The sequence below is a fragment of the Protobothrops mucrosquamatus genome, unplaced genomic scaffold, assembly GCF_001527695.2.
Source record: "Protobothrops mucrosquamatus isolate PMUCROS unplaced genomic scaffold, P.Mucros_1.0 scaffold3891, whole genome shotgun sequence".
Classification (NCBI taxonomy): Eukaryota; Metazoa; Chordata; class Lepidosauria; order Squamata; family Viperidae; genus Protobothrops; species Protobothrops mucrosquamatus.
The window spans coordinates 79,150-104,059 of NW_015389838.1; the positions used below are offsets into that span (position 1 = coordinate 79,150).

At 45.4% G+C, this 24,910-nt stretch overlaps 1 protein-coding gene across 1 annotated transcript in view; it reads left to right on the forward strand.

Annotated features, from left to right (window-relative positions):
* The window catches only part of FRAS1 (Fraser extracellular matrix complex subunit 1), a gene marked incomplete at both ends in the record, with an annotated part of 156,298 nt that overhangs the window by 74,187 nt on the left and 57,201 nt on the right, over nucleotides 1-24,910 (forward strand). Inside the window, 5 exons of the mRNA XM_015827704.1 lie at nucleotides 1,770-1,948; nucleotides 6,710-6,826; nucleotides 9,844-9,958; nucleotides 18,695-18,832; nucleotides 22,061-22,093. Of these exons, the coding sequence (XP_015683190.1) occupies nucleotides 1,770-1,948; nucleotides 6,710-6,826; nucleotides 9,844-9,958; nucleotides 18,695-18,832; nucleotides 22,061-22,093 (582 nt within the window). The remainder of the gene's footprint in view (nucleotides 1-1,769; nucleotides 1,949-6,709; nucleotides 6,827-9,843; nucleotides 9,959-18,694; nucleotides 18,833-22,060; nucleotides 22,094-24,910) is intronic.

Below are 24,910 nucleotides of genomic sequence, written 5' to 3' on the forward strand. Positions count from 1 at the left end.
ATTATTATTATTATTATTATTATTATTATTATTTCATAATAATTGGATGTCATTCATAATAGTCGATAATTGAAGCTGGGAATGTCCTTCATCGGTTTCCAAGGTGTCTTGACCATAACTTGGGGTTCTGCTGTTGGGGTTCCACCACTAGGAACTGAGCCTTACTATTTGCCTGGAACCAACTCTCAATATTTATTGCTCAGGCTTGGTGTTTCTTTAAACTCTCAAGACACAATTTAGTGGCTGCCGCACGAATGAGAGTTGGAGAGAAACCTAAAGAGGAAGAGTTATCAATTATGTGCCAGATCAGCATGGTGTGCGAGGTTATTTAATTGAGATGTATGCATTCTAAATAATTTAGCCGTTCAGTATTCGCCTCCCTCCGGGACACGATTTGTCAAGAGCACAAATATGGAGACAAAACAGCAGACTGTCGGAGTAATAGAATCTGTAACTCCAGTGTCAAAAGAGATTAAAGGCGGGAATGGCTGCGTCCCATTTTAGCCCAGAGGACTAATGCAGGCAGTGACATGAATGCTGAACCCCAGTCGGACTGCCATTTTGATCGAGTGACTGTTGAGAGCGGTCCAAATGTCTCTGATAACATCCAGCTTTTGTAAAGCTTCTAAGCCGCATCAGATTCTTCTGGGAGATTTGCAGTGGAGTGTACTGAGAGAAAAACCTAAACAAGGAAACAAAAGGCAACTCATGAAATTTGAAGGCCACCTTACTAATGGCGGGTGCCACCAGGGAAAGGTGACTTCTTTCAAAAAGGACATATCTTATTTGGGAAGATCTGGTGTTGGAGATTCACAACTGGGAGGGCTTCACAACAGAGATCAGAACTGGGAGTTGCTGTCCAAAGTCCTGGCTGAAACAGGTTTTTAAAATCTTTGGAGAAGTAAAAGTGACACAAAGTTGGGATACTCCCTTAAATACAGGTAGTCCTCGACTTACAGCAGTTCATTTAGTGACCGTTTGAAGTTACAACAAGCAGTGAAAAAAGCGACTTATCATTTTTCACACTTAAGGCCATTGCAGCATCCCCATGGTCACGTGATCAAAATTCAGACGCTTGGCAATTGACTCAAATTTATGACAATTGCAGCGTCCTGGGGTCATGCCCTCCTCACCTTTTGCAAACTCCTGACAAGCAAAGTCAATGAGGACGTCAGATTCACTTAACAATTGTGTTACTAACTTGACAACTGCAGTGATTCACTTAACAACTGTGGCAAGAAAGGTCGTAAACAGGGGCAAAACTCACTTAACAAATGTCTCGCTTAGCAACAGAAATATTGGGCTCAATTGATTCAAAATTACCGCGGCACTGAAAAAAGGGACTGACAGTCAGTGCTCGACTTACGACTATTCAAAATTACAATAGCACTGAAAAAAAGTGACCGACAAACAGTCCTCGCACTTACAACCATGGTCACATGATCCCAATTTGGGCCTTTGGCAACCGGACTGTATTTACAATCTTTGCAGTGTCCCTGGATCATGTCATTGCCATTTACAACCTTCCAGGACAATGCGAGAAGCTGAATTCACTTAATAAATGCATGATTCACTTAGTAACTGCAGTGATTTGCTTAACAACCATGGCAAAAACAGTCGTAAAATCAGGTGAAATTCACTTAACAGCTGCCTTGCTTAGCCATGGAAATTTTCTCTCTCTGTCTCTCTCTCTGTCTCTGTCTCTCTCTCTCTCTCTCTCTCTGTCTTTCTCTCTGTCTCTCTCTCTCTCTCTCTCTCTCCTTTCCCAGGTGAAGTGGTGTTTCTGGTTCCGATGCCCGCCGATGATTCTGGATTAGGATGGCAGTCTTCGCCCAGTGGAGGTAAACCCACTCCAGCTACCACGTTTACCCAACAGGACATCAACGAAGGCGTCATTTGGTATAGACACTCTGGAGCCGAGACAGAGAGCGACTCATTCCGCTTCCAGGTACATTATACCCCCGTTAAGTAACAAGTGCTTTGATTTGGTCTTATTTTATAATGCCTTGTTAAGACCACCCTTGGAATATTGCATCCCGTTTTGGTTGCCACGATATAAAAAAAGATGTTAAGACTCTAGAAAGAGTGCAGAGAAGAGCAATAAAGATGATGAGGAGACTGGAGGCGAAAACATACGAAGAACTGCAGGTTGCTGGAATTGGGTATGTCTAGTTTAATGAAAAGAAGGACTAGGGGTGACATGACAGCAATATTTCAATATTTGAAAGGCTGCTATAAAGAAGAGGGGGTCAACCTATTTTCTGAAGTGCCTGAAGGCAGAACAAGAAGCAATGGATGGAAACTAATCAAGGAGAGAAGCAACCTAGAACTAAGGAGAAACTTCCTGACAGTTAGAACAATTAATCTGTGGAACAACTTGCCTCCAGAAGTTGTGAATGCTCCAACACTGGAAGTTTTTAAGAAGAGACTGGACAGCCATTTGTCTGAAATGGTATAGGGCAGTCATGGCGAACCTTTTAGAGACCAAACCGCAACCCAAAACCCACTTATTTATCGCAAAGTGCCAGGGCCGCATCAGCATTGTGGTGCCCTCGGGGTGGGTGGGCATGGGCGTGGCCCACTGGGTGGGCATGGCTGCGGTGGACATGGCAGACTGAGTGGGTGTGGCTGTGGTGGGCATGGTCACCTTGATGTTGCTCGTGGGGGGGACGCCTGTGGGGGCTGGGCAAGAATGAGGGAGATCCAGGGGGTCTCTGGTGGGTGGGGCGGTGGGCAGGAGGCTCGTCCTGCGGGGTGACGCAGGGGGTAGGGCGGGGGTACCATTGCTGCGGGGCAAGGCGAGGCGGGGGGGTGCTGACTGACACCATCAGCCTCCGCACACAGACGCCAGCGAGCGCATGGGGACGTGGTCTACCACCTCTACTCGAGCTTGCTAGCCAGTTGCTTTGCCTCCTTTGTGCTGGGTGGGTCTGCCGCTCCAGGCGCCAGCAGTGGCCTAATGGACCTGTGCAAGCTGGCGGCGGTGGCGGTCTCCTGCTTGAGCAGGGAGTTGGACTAGAAGACCTCCAAGATCCTTTCCTTCTCTTGTTCTGTTGTTCTGTTATCTGCAGAACTGTTGGGATTTCTTTTCCGCGTACAGGTCGCCCATCAGAAACGGCGCAATTCCACCCCTGTGGTGAGACCATCACCAGGCAGCTCTTTAAAGTGTCCTGACAGGACACTATAAAAGTGCCCAAAGTGGGTCTGTCTCCCTAAAAAATGTCTTCCTTTTTGCTTAGAAGGCTAATCTGGCTTGTACCTCCAGCATGTTGTATGTTTGCTTTACCTGTCACTCCGGGCACTGAGGAGGCAATTAAGGTAATTTCTGAGGTAATTAGCATAGATGATAAAGAGGTAATGTAGAAGAGCTGGATATGGTGCCAGATCCTTTTAAAATTAATAGCAGCATTGTTGTGGTGCGTTTTTTTCAATTCACAGCAGGATGGAAGGGAAGGTTGCAGTTTGAGCTTTTCTGAAGAACTATCTCGCGATTGAGGAAATAATTATGTGGTTAAATTTGTGTGTGTGTGTGTAGGGAGTTGGAGAGAAGCTATGATAGCTGTACAGGTAGTCCTCAACTTACAATCACAATTGAGCTCAAACCTGTTGTTAAGCAAGACAGTCGTTAAGTCAGTTTTACCCCAGTTTACAACCTTTCTTGTCAGAGTTGTTAAGTGAATCACAGCAGTTGTTAAGTTAGTAACACGGTTGTTAAGTGAATCTGGCTGAACCCCATTGACTTTCCTTGTCAGAAGGTCACAAAAGATGATCACGTGACCCTGGGACACTGCAACCGTCATAAATACAGGCCAGTGGCCAAGCATCCAAATTTTGATCACATGATCACAGGGATGCTGCAATGGCCGGAAGTTTGAAGAAATAGACATAAGCCGGTTTCTTAAATTGCTGTTATAGCTTTGAACAGTCACTAAACGAACTGTTGTAAGTCGAGGACTACCTGTATGGATTTTTCAGTTCACAGCATGATGGAGGGGAAGGCTGCAGGTTGAACTATTTTGCAACTGGGGGAATAATTATATAGTTTAACTTTGTGTGTGTGTGTGTGTGTGTGTAGGAAGTTGGAGAGAAGCTGTGCGTAGCTGTAGTCTCTCACAAAACTATAACCCATCTGTCAGGCCGCAGATGAATAGCTAGTGACGGCTGACAAAATGCAGATGGATTATTTTGCATTAATATTCTGGGAACTGCGTTGCCAGTGACCTCTTGCAAAATAGTTCTCCCCGAGCTCAGTCAGAGATGTGTCATTTATTTCCCTTTCCATTGACTTTCCCCAGAGGTTCGCTTGACCAAACTCTTGACTGAGATCTATGAACCTGTATATGTTGAGATCTCTGTTTCTTTTTTTGGGGGTGGGGGGGAGGAAATATTCCATGCTACATTTCTTCCACGTTGCATGAGAGTATAGGTCTCCAGGCTGCCATTTATTGATTTTTCTGTTTTTCCTTGGGGCAGCCCTTTGGAAATCTCCTATCGATTCAGGGGTATCGGTTGCATAGCCTCTTATCAGCTGCTGGGACAGGATACATTCTGATAAGGCACAATGTTAATTTATTTATTAGCACAGTGTTTGTTTGTTTATTTATTTATTAGTAATGTATTACATTTATTATAGCCGCACACTCCAGAGGACTTTGGATGGTTATCAGGATCCATCTAAGGGGCTGCCACGAAGAAGAGGGGGGTCATCCTATTCTCCAGTGTACCTGAAGGCAGGACAAGAAGCAATGGATGGGAACTAAGCAAGGAGAGAACCAGCCTAGAACTAAGGAGAAAGTTCCTGACTGTTAGAACAATTAATCAGTGGAACAATTTGTCTCCAGAAGTTGTGGGAACTCCAGCAGTGGAGGTTTTATAAGATGAGATTGGACAGCCATTTGTCTGAAATGGTATAGAACAGGGGTAGGCAACCTTGGTTCTTTTATGACTCGTGGACTTCAACTCCCAGAATTCCTGAGCCAGCCGTGCTGAGGGGAAAGGGAGAGTTTCCAAGCTGAGCCATGCTGGCTCAGGAATTCTGGGAGTTGAAGTCCACGAGTCATAAAAGAGCCAAGGTTGCCTACCCCTGGTATAGGGTCTCCTGCTTAAGCAGGGGGTTGGACTAGAAGACCTCCACGTTCCCTTCCAACTTTGTTATTCTGTTATAAAGTAAGTAAAAAACAATTAAAAGCACACGAGCCAAGACAGGGCAGACCAGACAAAAACCATCGTATCAATAAAAATGATAGGAATAGGATAAAAACCACAACAGGAGCTGCACAGGCTTCCTAACCTCAGGCCTGGGAAGACAGGTAGATGTTAAGAGCCTTCCTGAATAGCAGGAGAATGAGTGTCATCTGGGTTTGTAGGGCAATGTTGCTCTACCTGGGCAACCTTAAGATGAGTGGACTTCCAACTCCCAGAATTCTAGCTGGCTGGGGAATTCGGGGGGTTGAAGTCCACACACCTCAAAAGTTGCCAAGATTGGGAAACACTGCTCTAAGGGGATGCTCTTCCAGAGAGTAGGGACACTCACACAGCTATGCCCCATTCCGCAACCTTTCTTACCACTTAAGTCAGGGATAGGCAACCTTGGCTCTCTTATGACACGTGGACTTCAACTCCCAGAATTCCTGAGCCAGCATGGCTCAGCTTGGAAGCCTCTCCCTTTCCCCTCAGCATGGCTGGCTCAGGAATTCTGGGAGTTGAAGTCCACGAGTCATAAAAGAGCCAAGGTTGCCTACCCCTGCCTTAAGTGAATCACTTAAGTGGTTAAGTTAGTTAACATGATTGTTAAGTGAATCTGGCATTCCCCATTGACTTTGCTTGTCAGGAGGTCACAAAAGGGGATCACATGACCTCGGGACACAGCAACCGTCATAAATATCAGCCAGTTGCCAAGCGTCCGAATTTTGATCACGTGTCCATAGGGATCCTACGATAGTTGTGTGAAAAATGGTTATAAGCCACTTTTTTCAGTGTTGGCACTTTGAACGGTCATGAAATAAATGGTTGTAAGTCGAGGAATTGAAGTCTCGGAAAGAAATCATGAGGATGCATCTGTTGCTAAAAAGCTTGCGACTGTCCGCCTTGCTGAAAGTAGACCTTAGATCAAACATGTCAAACTTGCGACGTCGCGTGACGTCGTGCAACGTATTGGGATGGTTTTGCCATTGCCGGCAATGGGGTGGGCGTAGCTTCCGGATGACGCGTCCGGCCCGCGGGCCAGCAGTTTGACACCCCTGCCTTAGATGGTTCATAGGTTCTCCTACTGAAAACATTTTGCCCTTAGGAAATCATGCTGCTGAGATTATTCAGAAGACAAGCTGAGGTACAAGTAGTTCTCAATTTAGGACCACAATTGGGATTGGAATTTTCATCATAAATCATTGTGATTGTAAGTTGAATCGGACCCGATTTTTACAGTTTTTGTTCAGTGAATCCAACTTCTCCAATGGGCTTTTTTTTTTGCTGGAAATTGGGAGGAAAAAGGTGTGTGACCACGGGGGGGAGGGCTGCAACAGTTATAAGTGTGAATACAGGTTGTAAATCACTTTTTCCAAAGCTATTGTAACTTCAAACAGCTGTTAAGTTGAGAACTGCCTGTAATCTCTCTGCTCCAGCAGTGTCATTAGTGCACTACAATCTTATCTGTCGTGATGCATAAAAGTCTCACTGCCTCTGTTTCCTTTGTGTAATGTCATATTTGCAGGTCTCTGGTGCAGGTTTTCCACAGACCCGTCTTGAGACCCACTTGTTCAACATTGCCATCTTACCACCTAGCCTGGCGTCATCTGGGTCCTCCTCCAGATTTTCTTTTCATATGACGGTAAGTCCAGAATTACATTTCTCCAAGAATGCATCTTTCTCTCTATCTCTATCTCATCTATCTATCTATCTATCTATCTATCTATCTATCTATCTATCTATCTATCTATCTATCTATCTATCTATCTATCTATCTATCTATCTATCTATCTATCTATCTATCTATCTATCTATATCTTATCTATCTACGTATCTCTTATCTCTGTCTGTCTGTCTGTCTATTTATCTATCTGTATTAAATTTGGATTGCTAACAAAGAGTTAAAGGGAAGCTGATATAGCTATTTCGAGCTCCTTAGCTCTCATCAGCCAGCTACACCCTTCTGAGATTCGAACCCGGGCTGCTTGCACTTTAGGCAGCTGTATTGACCTTTAAGCCACAGGCTCTTTCTCACTTTGTCAGCTGTGTCAGGGAGGGAAGAGACCCGAGGGAGGAGATATGTGTTGTTTTTTTTATAAAGGTTTTTATTGAGTTTTATGAGGTTGGGGAAGGGATAGGACCAGGATGGGGATTAAGGTTCAGGGTGGGGTTAGGATCGGGATTGGGGTTGGGACAGGATTGGGAACGGATGCAGCCAGTCGGCCCAAATATGGGAAGAAGAGATTGGGGCTGATACAGACAAAATAATTATTTTTGACACTAATACCCTCAAGCAAAATTGCCCGATGGCGCCGAGCACTTTAAAAAGTTGCAAATTCTTGGCCTTTCATGTAGCTTAGATTATAACCTGTATTTTTTATGGAAAACAAATGATTGCCCTGCTATCTAGCATTAATTGGATGAATGTGGGAATGGGAGAACAAAGGATAGGAGTCAACCCTTTTTTTTCCAGTGAATGGCATTTGACTCTTGAAGGGGACCTTTGTAAGATTGCCTGCATAATTTAATGAATGCAGTTTTCAGCTATAGTTTCATTCTCTGTCTTTGTCTCCTTCCCTCCCTTCTCTTTAAGAGTCTTTCTATATTCTTGCCCTCCGTGACCAACTGAAGGTCAGACAGTTTGACATTTGTTAAAAGACCTGAATGTTAGGCTTGGATGTCTGTTGGAACAATCTATGGATTGTACTGGTTTTGATCAGCTCTATTCTTAATTTGTTCTGTGTGGCTCCTGAGCCTTTTTGGTCTTTGATGAAGAAAGGTTTGGATTAGGATCAAGGAGACCGGGGTTCAGATCCACCCTAAGCCATGAAGCTCAAGGTGACTTTGGATCTGTTCTTCTGTCTCAGCCCAACCTACCCACAAAATTGTTGCCTTGAGCTGATGGACGGATTGTTTGTTGTTATTTATTTATTTGTAAAATTTATTACCCACCCATCTTTGTTATTGTTGTTGTTAAATTGTAAAGTCGTGTCCAACCCATCACGACCCCATGGACAACGTTCCTCCAGGCCTTCCTGTCCTCTACCATCTTCTGGAGTCCATTGAAGCTCACGCCTACTGCTTCAGTGATTCCATCCAGCCACCTCATTCTCAGTCGTCCCCTTCTTCTATTGCCCTCAATCTTTCCCAGCATTAGGCCCTTCTCCAGTGAGTCCTTCCTTCTCATTAGGTGGCCAAAGGACTTGAGTTTCAACTTCAGGATCTGGCCTTCTAAGGGGCAATCAGGGTTGATCTCCTCTAGGACTGACTGGTTGGATCACCTTGCAGTCCGGGGGACTCGCAGGAGTCTTCTCCAGCACCGTAGTTCCAAGGCCTCAATTCTTTGGCGCTCAGCCTTTCTTATGGTCCAACTTTCACAGCCATACATTGCAACTGGGTCATACAGTAACTCTGGACAGCGTATCCCAAAGGTGTTTTTCCCCCGAGGCAACTAGACTTTCTTGTTTTTTCTTTGAAGACATTTTGCTTCTCAGTCATCCAGATCATGGTTGTCCCAAAGGTGCTTTTTCAAGAAGCAACTGGACTTCCTTCTTCACAAAATGGAATCAGTTTGTTCTCCGCATACCTACGTAGTTTAATTTAGGGCCATTGAATAGGGTCAGGGAATCCAGATTCTGGGCCCACTGGCAGAACCAGGTCTTCAGCGCCTTCCGAAAGAGGGTTAGAGTGGGGGCCAGTCTAATCTCTGGGGGAATGATGTTCCAGAGAGAGAGAGAGAGCCACCACGGAGAAGGCCCTTCTTTTGGGTCCTGCCAGATGTATCTCCTTAGGGGACAGGATCCGCAACATTCCTTGCCTCCCCACTCTAGTGGGTCGGGTAGATGTGACCGGCAAGAGACGGTCCCTGTTTTGTCCCAGCCTTTGTGAGTCCTTGTTAACTCACAAGGACAAACCTCTCTTTTAACAAATAGGCTGGAAATGCAGGAAAATCAAACCCCTTTTATCAATTATGTACAGACCTTGAAAATGTCCCAAAAGCAAAGGCAAACACAACACGATGCAAACGGAGAATTGTCCAAAGGCAAAGAGAACACGATTCAAATGGAGAATTGTCCAAAGGCAAACGGAGAATTGTTCATAGGCAAGGCAAACAGAACATGATTCCATGAAACTTGAGTCCTTTGCAAACGGTTGCCCTCAGCAACCAGCACCGCCCACATCTTCCCTTTTTATTATGCAGCCCCAAGGCGTGGCTTCTCAATGCCTTCTCCTCCTCCCTTGGAGTCGCTACAGTGCCTCCCTCTGTCTTGCTCTTGTTGCCTGTCTGCGTTTGTGAGCGTCCATGATGTCTTCCAGCTGTGAGTCCTCAGAGTCTGACTCAGCTTCCCAGCACAGCTGGGTCTCAGCCTGAGCACGATTGGAAGGGCCAGGCTCTTCATCAGATTGTAAGTCCTGGAGCTCAGCAGAGCCTTCCTCCAATCTGATGGCTCTCCAGGCCCCTCCTCCTCCTCCTCTGATTCCCCGGACTCAGCTGCCGGGTCCACTGGCTGGCACGGAATCACAACAGTCCCTTCTTCCCAGTTTAACCCCCCAGCCTAGCCCAATGATTGGGGAAGGGCCAGGTCTTCACAGTCAGGATTCCCAGAGGAAAAACCGAGTATAAAGTACACATGCATTTAGTAAATATCTATCTTTCAGGCACTGGAAGATCGTGTGACACCTATTCGACCGCATCACCTCCCTTTTGTCAACTCGCAAACTCCAAGTGAAGAAATCACGTACAACGTGACTGTACCCTTGCCTCCAGATCAAGGCAAGATCATTTCATATGGATAAAAAAAATGTTTCTCTGTGATTGTTTTACAACTGAAACCGGTAGGCTGGTAGCCAGGAAGGTCAGCTGGAGGATACAGGCTTGGCTGAAAGTATTTATAAATTAAGAAGTTCAGGAAAAATGATAGAACTTTGTTTGGTGATAGCTGAAGGGTTGCCAAATGTCTCTCTCCATCTTAAATGAGAGAGACTTGGGTTAAGCAAAATGGTTACCCTTCAAAACTGGGAAATAGAATTCAAATCTGAATTCATATACACTAATGATGGTGAACCTTTTAGAGACTGAGTGCCCAAAAACTGGCCCCGCCTTTGCTTCACCCCTGCCCCGCCCGCACCCTGTTTGCCCGCAAGGCCACTCACCGCCTCCAGGGCCCGCCGCAGATCGCTCAGGCAGCCCAGCAGCGCCATGGCGGCCACGCCCTCTGCCTGCGCCCCACAACATCAACTGTGCGCAATGGGGCATGAGGGCAGAGTCTTGTCTATGCTGCCTGGCTGCCATGTCCTTGGCTGTGCTGCTCCGCGTGGGCCACGCACGGGGGCGACTCTCCTCCAGGGGGGCTGCTGGTAAGGAGGGGGTCATGGGGGGATGGAAGGCTGGGGCAACGGCACGTGTGCCCACAGAGAGGGCTCCGAGTGCCGCCTCTGGCACGTGTGCTATAAGTTCGCCACCACTGATATACACCTTTCTTGCACTTGTCAGGATAGTGGATTGAGGACTCTGGGTGGTTTCTGCAGAACTATCGAATGTCCGATGCTGAATGGAAGAGAATGTCCTGGCTGGGATTAANATGCTGCAATGGCCGGAAGTTTGAAGAAATAGACATAAGCCGGTTTCTTAAATTGCTGTTATAGCTTTGAACAGTCACTAAACGAACTGTTGTAAGTCGAGGACTACCTGTATGGATTTTTCAGTTCACAGCATGATGGAGGGGAAGGCTGCAGGTTGAACTATTTTGCAACTGGGGGAATAATTATATAGTTTAACTTGTGTGTGTGTGTGTGTGTAGGAAGTTGGAGAGAAGCTGTGCGTAGCTGTAGTCTCTCACAAAACTATAACCCAGTGATGGCAAACCTTTTAGAGACCGAGTGCCCAAACTGCAACCCAAAACCCACTTATGCATCGTCGAGTGCCGGGTGGGTGTGGCCAATTGGATGGGTGTTGCCAATTGGGTGGGCGTGGCTGTGGTGGTAACAGCAGACTGGGTGAGACTAAAAAGTTCAATCAATTCCAACTTTGCAAGATCTTTTTTTTTTCCGCGAAATTGACTGAACCTTTTTTTTTTTTTTGGCACATGGTGGCGGAGGCCTAAAGCGAAAAGGTTTTATAAAACCCAGCTGAAGGCCTAGGACTGGGGCGACGGTGCACGTGCCCACAGAGAGGGCTCTGAGTGCCGCCTCTGGCACCCGTGCCATAGGTTCGCCACCACTGCTATAACCCATCTGTCAGGCCGCAGATGAATAGCTAGTGACGGCTGACAAAATGCAGATGGATTATTTTGCATTAATATTCTGGGAACTGCGTTTCCAGTGACCTCTTGCAAAATAGTTCTCCCCGAGCTCAGTCAGAGATGTGTCATTTATTTCCCTTTCCATTGACTTTCCCCAGAGGTTCGCTTGACCAAACTCTTGACTGAGATCTATGAACCTGTATATGTTGAGATCTCTGTTTCTTTTTTTGGGGGTGGGGGGGAGGAAATATTCCATGCTACATTTCTTCCACGTTGCATGAGAGTATAGGTCTCCAGGCTGCCATTTATTGATTTTTCTGTTTTTCCTTGGGGCAGCCCTTTGGAAATCTCCTATCGATTCAGGGGTATCGGTTGCATAGCCTCTTATCAGCTGCTGGGACAGGATACATTCTGATAAGGCACAATGTTAATTTATTTATTAGCACAGTGTTTGTTTGTTTATTTATTTATTAGTAATGTATTACATTTATTATAGCCGCACACTCCAGAGGACTTTGGATGGTTATCAGGATCCATCTAAGGGGCTGCCACGAAGAAGAGGGGGGTCATCCTATTCTCCAGTGTACCTGAAGGCAGGGCAAGAAGCAATGGATGGGAACTAAGCAAGGAGAGAACCAGCCTAGAACTAAGGAGAAAGTTCCTGACTGTTAGAACAATTAATCAGTGGAACAATTTGTCTCCAGAAGTTGTGGGAACTCCAGCAGTGGAGGTTTTATAAGATGAGATTGGACAGCCATTTGTCTGAAATGGTATAGAACAGGGGTAGGCAACCTTGGCTCTTTTATGACTCGTGGACTTCAACTCCCAGAATTCCTGAGCCAGCCATGCTGAGGGGAAAGGGAGAGTTTCCAAGCTGAGCCATGCTGGCTCAGGAATTCTGGGAGTTGAAGTCCACGAGTCATAAAAGAGCCAAGGTTGCCTACCCCTGGTATAGGGTCTCCTGCTTAAGCAGGGGGTTGGACTAGAAGACCTCCACGTTCCCTTCCAACTTTGTTATTCTGTTATAAAGTAAGTAAAAAACAATTAAAAGCACACGAGCCAAGACAGGGCAGACCAGACAAAAACCATCGTATCAATAAAAATGATAGGAATAGGATAAAAACCACAACAGGAGCTGCACAGGCTTCCTAACCTCAGGCCTGGGAAGACAGGTAGATGTTAAGAGCCTTCCTGAATCGCAGGAGAATTTATTTATTTATTTATTTATTTAATCCCATTTATACCCCGCCCTTCTCCCGAGGGACTCAGGGCGGCTTACAGGTAAATAAAAACAGTACAATACAATAAATATCTTTAAAAGCCAAATTAAAATATATATTAAATAACCTGTATTAAGTTTAATATTATAAAATCCCTTTAAAATCCCTATAAAATCCCCCCCTAGGCCAATCCCGCTTGATGGAAAAGCCATGTCTTGAGGGCCCGGCGGAAGGAGGGGAGATCCGGAATAATCCGGATCTCTGGGGGGAGTTCGTTCCACAGGGTGGGGGCTCCCACAGAGAAGGCCCTCCCCCTGGGGGTCGCCAGCCGATACTGTTTGGCCGACGGCACCCTGAGGAGGCCCGCTCTGTGGGAGCGTACCGGTCGATGGGAGGCAATCTGCGGCAGAAGACGGTCTCGAGTGTCATCTGTATTTGTAGGGCAATGTTGCTCTACCTGGGCAACCTTAAAATGAGTGGACTTCCAACTCCCAGAATTCTAGCTGGCTGGGGAATTCGGGGGGTTGAAGTCCACACACCTCAAAAGTTGCCAAGATTGGGAAACACTGCTCTAAGGGGATGCTCTTCCAGAGAGTAGGGACACTCACAGAACTATGCCCCATTCCGGAACCTTTCTTACCACTTAAGTCAGGGGTAGGCAACCTTGGCTCTCTTATGACTCGTGGACTTCAACTCCCAGAATTCCTGAGCCAGCATGGCTCAGCTTGGAAGCCTCTCCCTTTCCCCTCAGCATGGCTGGCTCAGGAATTCTGGGAGTTGAAGTCCACGAGTCATAAAAGAGCCAAGGTTGCCTACCCCTGCCTTAAGTGAATCACTGCAGTGGTTAAGTTAGTTAACACGATTGTTAAGTGAATCTGGCATGCCCCGTTGACTTTGCTTGTCAGGAGGTCACAAAAGGGGATCACATGACCCCGGGACACAGCAACCGTCATAAATATCAGCCAGTTGCCAAGCGTCCGAATTTTGATCACGTGTCCATAGGGATCCTGCGATGGTTGTGTGAAAAATGGTTATAAGCCACTTTTTTCAGTGTTGGCACTTTGAACGGTCATGAAATAAATGGTTGTAAGTCGAGGAATTGAAGTCTCGGAAAGAAACCATGAGGATGCATCTGTTGCTAAAAAGCTTGCGACTGTCCGCCTTGCTGAAAGTTGACCTTAGATCAAACATGTCAAACTCGCGACGTCGCGTGACGTCGTGCAATGTATCGGGATGGTTTTGCCATTGCTGGCAATGGGGTGGGCGCAGCTTCCGGATGACGCGTCCGGCCCGCGGGCCGACACCCCTGCCTTAGATGGTTCATAGGTTCTCCTACTGAAAACATTTTGCCCTTAGGAAATCATGCTGCTGAGATTATTCAGAAGAGAAGCTAAGGTACAAGTAGTTCTCAATTTAGGACCACAATTGGGATTGGAATTTTCATCATAAATCATTGTGATTGTAAGTTGAATCGGACCTGATTTTTACAGTTTTTGTTCAGTGAATCCAACTTCTCCAATGGGCTTATTTTTTATTTTTTTTTGCTGGAAATTGGGAGGAAAAAGGTGTGTGACCACAGGGGGGAGGGCTGCAACAGTTATAAGTGTGAATACAGGTTGTAAATCACTTTTTCCAAAGCTATTGTAACTTCAAACAGCTGTTAAGTTGAGAACTGCCTGTAATCTCTCTGCTCCAGCAGTGTCATTAGTGCACTACAATCTTATCTGTCGTGATGCATAAAAGTCTCACTGCCTCTGTTTCCTTTGTGTAATGTCATATTTGCAGGTCTCTGGTGCAGGTTTTCCACAGACCCGTCTTGAGACCCACTTGTTCAACATTGCCATCTTACCACCTAGCCTGGCGTCATCTGGGTCCTCCTCCAGATTTTCTTTTCATATGACGGTAAGTCCAGAATTACATTTCTCCAAGAATGCATCTTTCTATCTATCTATCTATCTATCTATCTATCTATCTATCTATCTATCTATCTATCTATCTATCTATCTATCTATCTATCTATCTATCATCTATCTATCTATCTATCTATCTATCTATCTATCTATCTATCTATCTATCTATCTATATCTTATCTATCTACGTATCTCTTATCTCTGTCTGTCTGTCTGTCTATCTATCTATCTGTATTAAATTTGGATTGCTAACAAAGAGTTAAAGGGAAGCTGATATAGCTATTTCGAACTCCTTAGCTCTCATCAGCCAGCTACACCCTTCTGAGATTCGAACCTGGGCTGCTTGCACTTTAGGCAGCTGTATTGACCTTTAAGCCACAGGCTCTGTCTCACTTTGTCAGCTGTGTCAGGGAGGAAAGAGACCCGGGGGAGGAGATATGTGTTGTTTTTTTTATAAAGGTTTTTATTGAGTTTTATGAGGTTGGGGAAGGGATAGGACCTGGATAGGGATTAAGGTTCAGGGTGGGGTTAGGATCGGGATTGGAGTTGGGACAGGATTGGGAACTGATGCAGCCAGTCGGCCCAAATATGGGAAGAAGAGATTGGGGCTGATACAGACAAAATAATTATTTTTGACACTAATACCCTCAAGCAAAATTGCCCGATGGCGCCCAGCACTTTAAAAAGTTGCAAATTCTTGGCCTTTCATGTAGCTTAGATTATAACCTGTATTTTTTATGGGAAACAAATGATCGCCCTGCTCTCTAGCCTTAACGACGAATGTGGGAATGGGAGAACAAAGGATAGGAGTCAACCCTTTTTTTTCCCAGTGAATGGCATTTGACTCTTGAAGAGGACTTTTGTAAGATTGCCTGCATAATTTAATGACCGGGGTTCAGATCCACCCTAAGCCATGAAGCTCAAGGTGACTTTGGATCTGTTCTTCTGTCTCAGCCCAACCTACTCACAAAATTGTTGCCTTGAGCTGATGGACGGATTGTTTGTTGTTATTTATTTATTTGTAAAATTTATTACCCACCCATCTTTGTTGTTGTTGTTGTTAAGTTGCGAAGTCGTGTCCAACCCATCGCGACCCCATGGACAACGTTCCTCCAGGCCTTCCTGTCCTCTACCATCTTCTGGAGTCCATTTAAGCTCACGCCTACTGCTTCAGTGACTCCATCCAGCCACCTCATTCTCTGTCGTCCCCTTCTTCTATTGCCCTCAATCTTTCCCAGCATTAGGCCCTTCTCCAGTGAGTCCTTCCTTCTCATTAGGTGGCCAAAGTACTTGAGTTTCAACTTCAGGATCTGGCCTTCTAAAGAGCAGTCGGGGTTGATCTCCTCTAGGACTGACCGGTTTGATCACCTTGCAGTCCAAGGGACTCGCAGGAGTCTTCTCCAGCACCGTAGTTCAAATGCCTCAATTCTTTGGCGCTCAGCCTTTCTTATGGTCCAACTTTCACAGCCATACATTGCAACTGGGCCATACAGTAACTGTGGGCAGCGTATCCCAAAGGTGTTTTTCCCCCGAGGCAGCTAGACTTTCTTGTTTTTTCTTTGAAGACATTTCGCTTCTCAGTCATCCAGATCATGGTTGTCCCAAAGGTGCTTTTTCAAGAAGCAACTGGACTTCCTTCTTCACAAAATGGAATCAGTTTGTTCTCCGCATACCTACGTAGTTTAATTTAGGGCCATTTAATAGGGTCAGGGAATCCAGATTCTGGGCCCACTGGCAGAACCAGGTCTTCAACGCCGTCTGAAAGTGGGTTAGAGTGGGGACCAGTCTAATCTCTGGGGGAATGATGTTCCAGAGAGAGGGAGCCACCACGGAGAAGGCCCTTCTTTTGGGTCCTGCAGATGTATCTCCTTAGGGGACAGGATCCGCAACATTCCTTGCCTCCCCGCTCTAGTGGGTCGGGTAGATGTGACCGGCAAGAGACGGTCCCTGTTCTGTCCCAGCCTATGTGAATCCTTGTTAACTCACAAGGACAAACCTCTCTTTTAACAAATAGGCTGGAAATGCAGGAAAAACAAACCCCTTTTATCAATTATGTACAGACCTGCAAAATGTCCCAAAAGCAAAGGCAAACAAAACACGATGCAAACAGAGAATTGTCCAAAGGCAAACAGAACACGATTCAAATGGAGAATTGTCCAAAGGCAAACGGAGAATTGTTCATAGGCAAGGCAAACAGAACATGATTCCATGAAACTTGAGTCCTTTGCAAACAGTTGCCCTCAGCAACCAGCACCGCCCACATCTTCCCTTTTTATTATGCAGCCCCAAGGCGTGGCTTCTCAATGCCTTCTCCTCCTCCCTTGGAGTCGACACATTGCCTCCCTCTGTCCTGCTCTTGTTGCCTCTCTGCGTTTGCGAGCGTCTATGATGTCTTCCAGCTGTGAGTCCTCAGAGTCTGACTCAGCTTCCCCGCACAGCTGAGTCTCAGCCTTAGCACGAGTGGAGGGGCCGGGCTCTTCATCAGAGTATAAGTCCTGGAGCTCATCAGAGCCTTCCTCCGACTCTGATGGCTCTCCAGGCCCCTCCTCCTCCTCCTCTGATTCCCCGGACTCAGCTGCCGGGTCCGCTGGCTGGCACGGAATCACAACAGTCCCTCAGATAATCTTCCTCCCAGTTTAACCCCCCAGCCTAGCCCAATGATTGGGGAAGGGCCAGGTCTTCACAGTCAGGATTCCCGGAGGAAAAACTGAGTATAAAGTACACATGCATTTGGTAAATATCTATCTTTCAGGCACTGGAAGATCGTGTGACGCCTATTCGACCGCATCACCTCCCTTTTGTCAACTCGCAAACTCCAAGTGAAGAAATCACGTACAACGTGACTGTACCCTTGCCTCCAGATCAAGGCAAGATCATTTCATATAGATTAAAAAAATGTTTTTCTGTGATTGTTCTACAACTGAAACCGGTAGGCTGGTAGCCAGGAAGGTCAGCTGGAGGATACAGGCTTGGCTGAAAGTATTTATAAATTAAGAAGTTCAGGAAAAATGATAGAACTTTGTTTGGTGATAGCTGAAGGGTTGCCAAATGTCTCTCTCCATCTTAAATGAGAGAGACTTGGGTTAAGCAAAATGGTTACCCTTCAAAACTGGGAAATAGAATTCAAATCTGAATTCATATACACTAATGATGGTGAACCTTTTAGAGACTGAGTGCCCAAAAACTGGCCCCGCCTTTGCTCCACCCCTGCCCCGCCCGCACCCTGCTTGCCCGCAAGGCCACTCACCGCCTCCAGGGCCCGCCGCAGATCGCTCAGGCAGCCCAGCAGCGCCATGGCGGCCACGCCCTCTGCCTGCGCCCCACAACATCAACTGTGCGCAATGGGGCATGAGGGCAGAGTCTTGTCTATGCTGCCTGGCTGCCATGTCCTTGGCTGTGCTGCTCCGCGTGGGCCACGCACGGGGGCGACTCTCCTCCAGGGGGGCTGCTGGTAAGGAGGGGGTCATGGGGGGAGGGAAGGCTGGGGCAACGGCACGTGTGCCCACAGAGAGGGCTCCGAGTGCCGCCTCTGGCACGTGTGCTATAAGTTCGCCACCACTGATATACACCTTTCTTGCACTTGTCAGGATAGTGGATTGAGGACTCTGGGTGGTTTCTGCAGAACTATCGAATGTCCGATGCTGAATGGAAGAGAATGTCCTGGCTGGGATTAAAATCTGAACTGGGGAAGAATTGCAGGACAGAATGTTCATATTATGTTTGAAGCAAGCTTTACAAGCTCCCAAGACTCATATTTACAAGCTCCATAATAGAGATTGCAGTGGCCATGAGCACTGCAAGTCTTGAGTTTTGATTAGTCCCATATAAAATCCACAGAAATCCTGACTGGTTAATCAGAAACTAGCCAGCCACGTTTATCAACGAATGTTAAGCAAGATGGAAGGAATGGCTGGTTAGCGAATGCAGGTTTAAGTACGTTAAGTATGTTATGTGGACAAAGCCACTCTGACGTTATGGACGTTATGGAAGAACATAACTGCAGTTTTATGGAAAGCACGTTTGTTAGAATTCATGTATAATATTTGACTACTGTATTTATTTACCTAACAATTATAGATTGTTTATAGTCTCTTGAGACTAACTAAGAAACAAATAAATTCTCTGTCCACTGCAACAGGTATGGTGGAGCACAGGGACAAACCATCCATCCCAGTAGCCTCTTTTACCCAAACTGACATCAACAATGGCAAAATTGTCTACCGTCCACCTAGTGCTGGATCACATATTAGGGAGCTGATGGAATTCTCCTTTGCTGGTAAGAATTTAATCCACTGATTAGCACTCATTCCTAGATTCCCATCCATAACTCCCTAACTTTCTATAAACCAGTGTTTCTCAGCAACTTTAAAGGTGAGTGGGGGTCAATTAGCTGGTTGGGGAATTCCACACACATCGTGAAGTTGCCGAGATTGAGAAACACTGATCTTGTAGACCAGAGGTCCCCAACCTTTTGAGTACCAGGGACCGGTTCTGTGAAGAGAGGTTTTTCCACAGACCGGAGGGTGCGTGGTTTTGTGTGCTGCCTGCATCCCATGGATGGGGCTTTGCTTGTTTGTGTGGACCGGTTGCTGGCATGCCGCGGCCCGGTGCCGGTCCACGGACCAGGGGTTGGGGGACCCCGTCCTAGACAATGGTGGGAATGTTGAGCAATAGAGTTTAGCAATATTTGAAGGGTCTGAAATCCCAGCCATAAACAAAGCCAATGAACCACATGCTGGGTCAAATGCCTACTAAGAATCTGTGACATTAAAAAAAAATTTTTTTGCCAATAAAGTATGTTTTTCACCCTCAAAACAAAGCATTATGATGTGGGTAAATGAGGTGGGAATATGTTATGGCAGGAGTAGGCAACCTTGGCTCTTTTATGACTCGTGGACTTCAACTCCCAGAATTCCTGAGCCAGCATGGCTCAGCTTGGAAACCTCTCCTTTTCCCCTCAACATGGCTGGCTCAGGAATTCTGGGAGTTGAAGTCCACGAGTCATAAAAGAGCCAAGGTTGCCTACCCCTGTGTTATGGTTTTACCCTAGAGATATCACAGAAATATTATTCAGATACATATTTTTTCAGAGATGCTTGGTGAATCCAGAACATGATGCTTCCATTGGCCCTTCTCTTTGCTTTCAAAGTTTTTGCCCAGTCCAATATCCTGAAATTTAGGACTCCACAAAAGGAAATAACGAAGTACGGTTAAACACCAGCATCTTTGTGACATGGCACTCCATTCCAGTTTGTTGGGTTAATTTTCATTCCGCCCGCAGAGCAGCCCCCTCATAATTTCCCCATTCTGTCTAATATATGGCCATCAGTGATTTGTGGGGCCGCGTGTGTGTTTCACAATGAAATTTTACAGCAATTATACCACTAATCATCAGATTAGTATCAGTTCATGAATTAATATGAACTCATGAAATTCCCTGGGCTCCTATCAGATTGGCTGCACCATTAGGCATTGCTTAGAAGTTGTACCTTAGATGCAATTACGGTCCAAACAGCTGTTATTTCTACATCTGCAAAAAGAAGCAAACATACAAAGCAATCTTCCAATAGGAACTTGCCAGCCTTTATCAGGAAAAATGCAACCTGCTGTGCTTAGCCTCTTAGCACAGAAACGGGGTGCATAATTTATCAAAACGAATGAGAGCTGTACCAAAACAATCTGCCAAAAGCTGAAAGCCAGGCATTTTTCAAAAGAACTCCTTTCCCCCCCCACATTTTAGAGACGTATGTTGTGTCAGCCTTTGTTATAAACAGGTCTAAAGTATTCAATCAGAACAGAGTTGGAAGGGACCTTGGAGGTCTTGTAGCCCAACTTCCAGCTCGAGGTACTTAAAAAGAGTATTTTTTTTCTTGTTAAAATTCTGGATTCTTTTTAAATAAGATCCCCAAAGATCCTGAAGCTTGGACCAGAACTGCATTTTATCTCCTGTCTTCTCATCTTGGTTAAGGATAGTATACCAAACTAGAAGAATAGGATGGGATGGGATGGGATAGAGAATAGAATAGAATAGAATAGAATAGAATAGAATAGAATAGAATAGAATAGAATAGAATAGAATAGAATAGAATAGAATATAGAAAATTAAGAATTAGGAATAGAATAGAATAGAATAGAACTGGAAGGGACCTTGGAGGTCTTCTAGTCCAACCCCCTTCTCAGGCAGGAAACCCTTTTTACCATTTCAGACAAATGGTTAACTACAGGTAGTCCTTGACTTACAACCATTTGACCACTCAAAGTTGCAACAGCACTGGAAAAAGTGACTTACAATGGTGCTCATACTTACAACTGTTGCTGCATCCCCATCATCACATGATCATATTTTGGGCAGTTGGCCATCCGCATATAGTCACAACAGTTGCGGCGTCCCAGAGTCATATGATCACCATTTGTGGACCCACTCAGCCATCTTCCAGCAAGCAAAGTCAATGGGGGAAGCCAGGTTTGCTTAATGACTTGCTGATACGTTTAACAACTGCAGTGGTTTGTTTATCAATGGTGGCCCAAAAAAAAAAAGGCCATAAAAATTGGACGAGCTCAACAACTGCCTTGCTTAACGGTGGGAAATCCTGGTCCTCATTGGGGTGGTAAATTGAGGAACTTGCAGTCAAGTTTATTTCATCAGAAGCATCCCATAAGCCGCGTTCTCCATTTTGAGCGGTGCAAATCCTTCAAAACTCATTTTGAAAAATATTATGCCTTTTTGTGATATTCCAATATGTCACCTTATTCTACCTAACGGATCTGGGTTACTCAAGAGTTAGCATCACTGATGTAGTCCTAAAGGCCTTGAAACTCCAAAGCCAGTGCTAAAACACTCCTCTTTGTAAAAAAAAAAAAAACTTTGTGAAAAACTTGGTGGAAGCAAGAGAGAGAGAAAGGCAGAGAAGGTGTTTATTAACGGGGCAGATCGATTATATAAAACTCTAAGGAAGAATAGAAATAGATCTTTAGGGACTCTTTTATCCAGCTTCTCTTATCAAGGACTTTTAACCGGAAATCCAGCTAGAGAGCTTAAAACTGTACAGGAAGAGATGGTTTATTGGCCATCTCAACATTGTCCTGGTTGATTTCTGTCTTTCCAGTGAACCAGGCAGTAAACATTGAATTTGGAAGTGTGAATGGCAACACTTGTGTTCCATCACTGGACCGAGTAACATTGCTTTGTTTTGGAGAGGCAGAAGAATTTCTAGTTCTGCGACCTTCTCTAACTCATGGAGGCCTACCGCATTTTGCTTCAAAATAAAATACCCAAATAGAAAACTATTTTTCTTGTCTATTTTAAGACAAACTATTTTGTCTTAATTATCCTAAAAATGGTGGTCCAATGTAGTCAGTATTTCCAAATACAGTTGGACTTGTGTCTTTCCCCTTCCACAAATTCTTTGTGGCATCATACCTGCAGTGGTTCAGTTTCGTTTGTATTGTACGATTCCAGATGCTGCAAACAATCGTGTTTTCCTAATCTCTTGATCTCCTCTAGGTCTTCCAGAATCGATTAACTTTCGTTTTACAGGTATGTGGATATTTTGTGGTATTTATACTTCGTTCTACCTGTTTTGAAGACCTTATGACCCACCCAATAAACGTGAAATATAGTTTTGAAATAGGAGACTTGGTGATAGGTCAAACACTGGGGGAAGTCCTTGGTGCTCTCTAAGCTTATTTATTTGCTTTCATTTCATGACCCAACTAGATAATATTTTATTTATTTTTTTATCCCACCATTATTATTTCTATAAATCATTCAAGGCAGGAAACATACCTAATACTCCTTCCTCCTGTTATTTTTCCCCACAAAATAAGGGAGGTGAATTGAGCTGGAAGAGAGTGACTGGCTCAAAGTTACCCATCCGTTTTTTGTGCCTAAGGTGGGACTAGAACTCATCATCTCCTGGTGATTGACTCAAAGTCACCCAGCTGCCTTTCATGTCTAAAGTGGAACTAGAATTCACCATCTCCTGGTGATTGGCCCAAAGTCGCCCAGTCAGCTTTCATACCTAAGGCGAGACTAGAACTCACCGTCTCCTGGTGATTGACTCAAAGTCACCCAGCTGCCTTTCATGCCTAAAGTGGAACTAGAACTCACCATCTCCTGGTGATTGACTCAAAGTCACCCAGCCAGCTTTCATGCCTAGAGTGGAACTAGAACTCACCATCTCCTGGTGATTCGCCCAAAGTCACCCAGCCAGCTTTCATGCCTAAGGCGGGACTAGAACTCACCGTCTCCTGGTGATTGGCCCAAAGTCACCCAGCTGCCTTTCATGCCTAAGACGGGACTAGAACTCAACGTCTCCTGGTGATTGACTCAAAGTCACCCAGCTGCCTTTCATGCCTAAGGCAGGACTAGAACTCACCATCTCCTGGTGATTGGCCCAAAGTCACCCAGCTAGCTTTCATACCTAAGGCGGGACTAGAACTCACAATCTGCTAGTGATTACCCCACAGTCAGCCAGCCAGCTATTATTTTCTAAGGCAGGACTAGAACTCACCATTTCCCGGCCTTAACCACCAATTCAGTATAATGAAACATCTGCAAGCAAACAACCAAACTCAGAGAGCACCAAGGGCTCCAAAGTTACATATATTCTCTTCTACTAGATCAAACACTTTCAAGCAGCTGCAAAATTATTGGTGACAATAATTTGGGGGATGCTGGAGAGTTTGCAAACAAACCCCACTTTTTTTTTTTTCATCTGGATTTTTTTCTTCTTCTCAGCTTCTTAGATGCATCCATCTACGTCAGGCATGTCAAATGGCCGGCTTGCCGGCCGGATGTATCCTGTTGAAACCACGTCCATCCCATTGCCGGCAATGGGGAAAAAGTCGCGATACATCACGCGACGTCACGTGACATCGCGAGTTTGACATGGCTGATCTAAGTCAAGAAGACTATAAAAAAAAATTATTGAAACTTTCACCAGTTCTGCTGATTCAAGGGAATGCTTCATCCTTCCTTGCCTGCTTCATTCCTCTAGCACAGGGGTAGGTAACCTTGGCTCTTTTATGACTCGTGGACTTCAATTCCCAGAATTCCTGAGTCAGCTATGCAGTTGAAGTCCACGAGTCATAAAAGAGCCAAGGTTGCCTACCCCTGCTCTAGCAGTTCTCTCAGCTTTCCCCTCCCCTTGCTACTATTCATCTAAGGCAGTGGTTCTCAACCTTTTTAATGCCGCGACCCCAACCTGTCGTAAGTCGAGGACTAAACCGGTCGTAAGTCGAGGACTAAACCGGTCGTAAGTCGAGGACTAAACCGGTCGTAAGTCAAGGACTTTCCCTGCCTGGGAGTGCCGCGCATGCGTGGTTCCGCCCCTTGCACCGGCCGAGGCATAGCTGGCAAGCAGCAGAGACGGAGCAGGCCGACCACCAGCTGGCCCAGCCCAAGGGAGGTAAGGCACCCGCCGGAAAAAGGGAAAAAAATGGCAGACAAAAAAAAATGGCGGACAAAAAAAATGGCGGACAAAAAAAATGGCAGACAGCCTTGCTTGGCGACCCCCATGAAATGGTCGATCGACCCCAAATGGGGTCCCGACACACAGGTTGAGAACCACTGATCTAAGGCATAGGAATATTTTTTTAAAAAAGGCTCCTTATTCTTGCCCCACCTTTGTAATGATATAAGACTGCTTTTCTAACTTGGCAAGTTTAAAATGTGTGGACTTCAGCTCCCAGAATTCCGCAGCCAGCACTGTGGCTGAAGAATTCTGGGAGTTGAAGTCCACACATCTTAAACTTGCCAACTTGGAAAAACTCTGATATAAAGAGATGTTCCCCTTTTCTTCTCTTCTAGATGCATTGCATCATAGATGAAGGCTAAGCATCATATTTTTGCCTACTTTTGCGTATTGAGTAGCAAAGCTGATTCTGGACTTCGATCTGCCGCCCCCACGATACATAAATAATTTTCTCACAGACAGTTTGTGCGTGGCAGAGATGGGAATGGCAAATGCTGGATATGGAATGAGTTAAAATATAATAGAACTTTTTAAAACAATAATAATGTTGTTGGGAAGGAAGACTGAAAGACAGAGTCATATTTTAGGTGCCCGGGGACCCTTTCATTGATCCCATTTCCACAACATGCTTACCTTGTTTAAGGGAGGAGAATTAGTGTATTGTGGGACCCCCTAACCTAACTCAGCTGAGCCTGGGAATGTTGTTGTGAGTGGTTTTGCCTAGAGCACCTTTAACGTTATTGGGTGTAATGGAATGTGAGAATGGAAGTAGGAGGTGCTACCTAGAGAATGATCAGATAAATAGAGAAGGAGCTTGGAACTGAATAAGAGGCAGAGAAAGAAACATGGAAAAGATCCATCCTAACTTATCAGGAGGT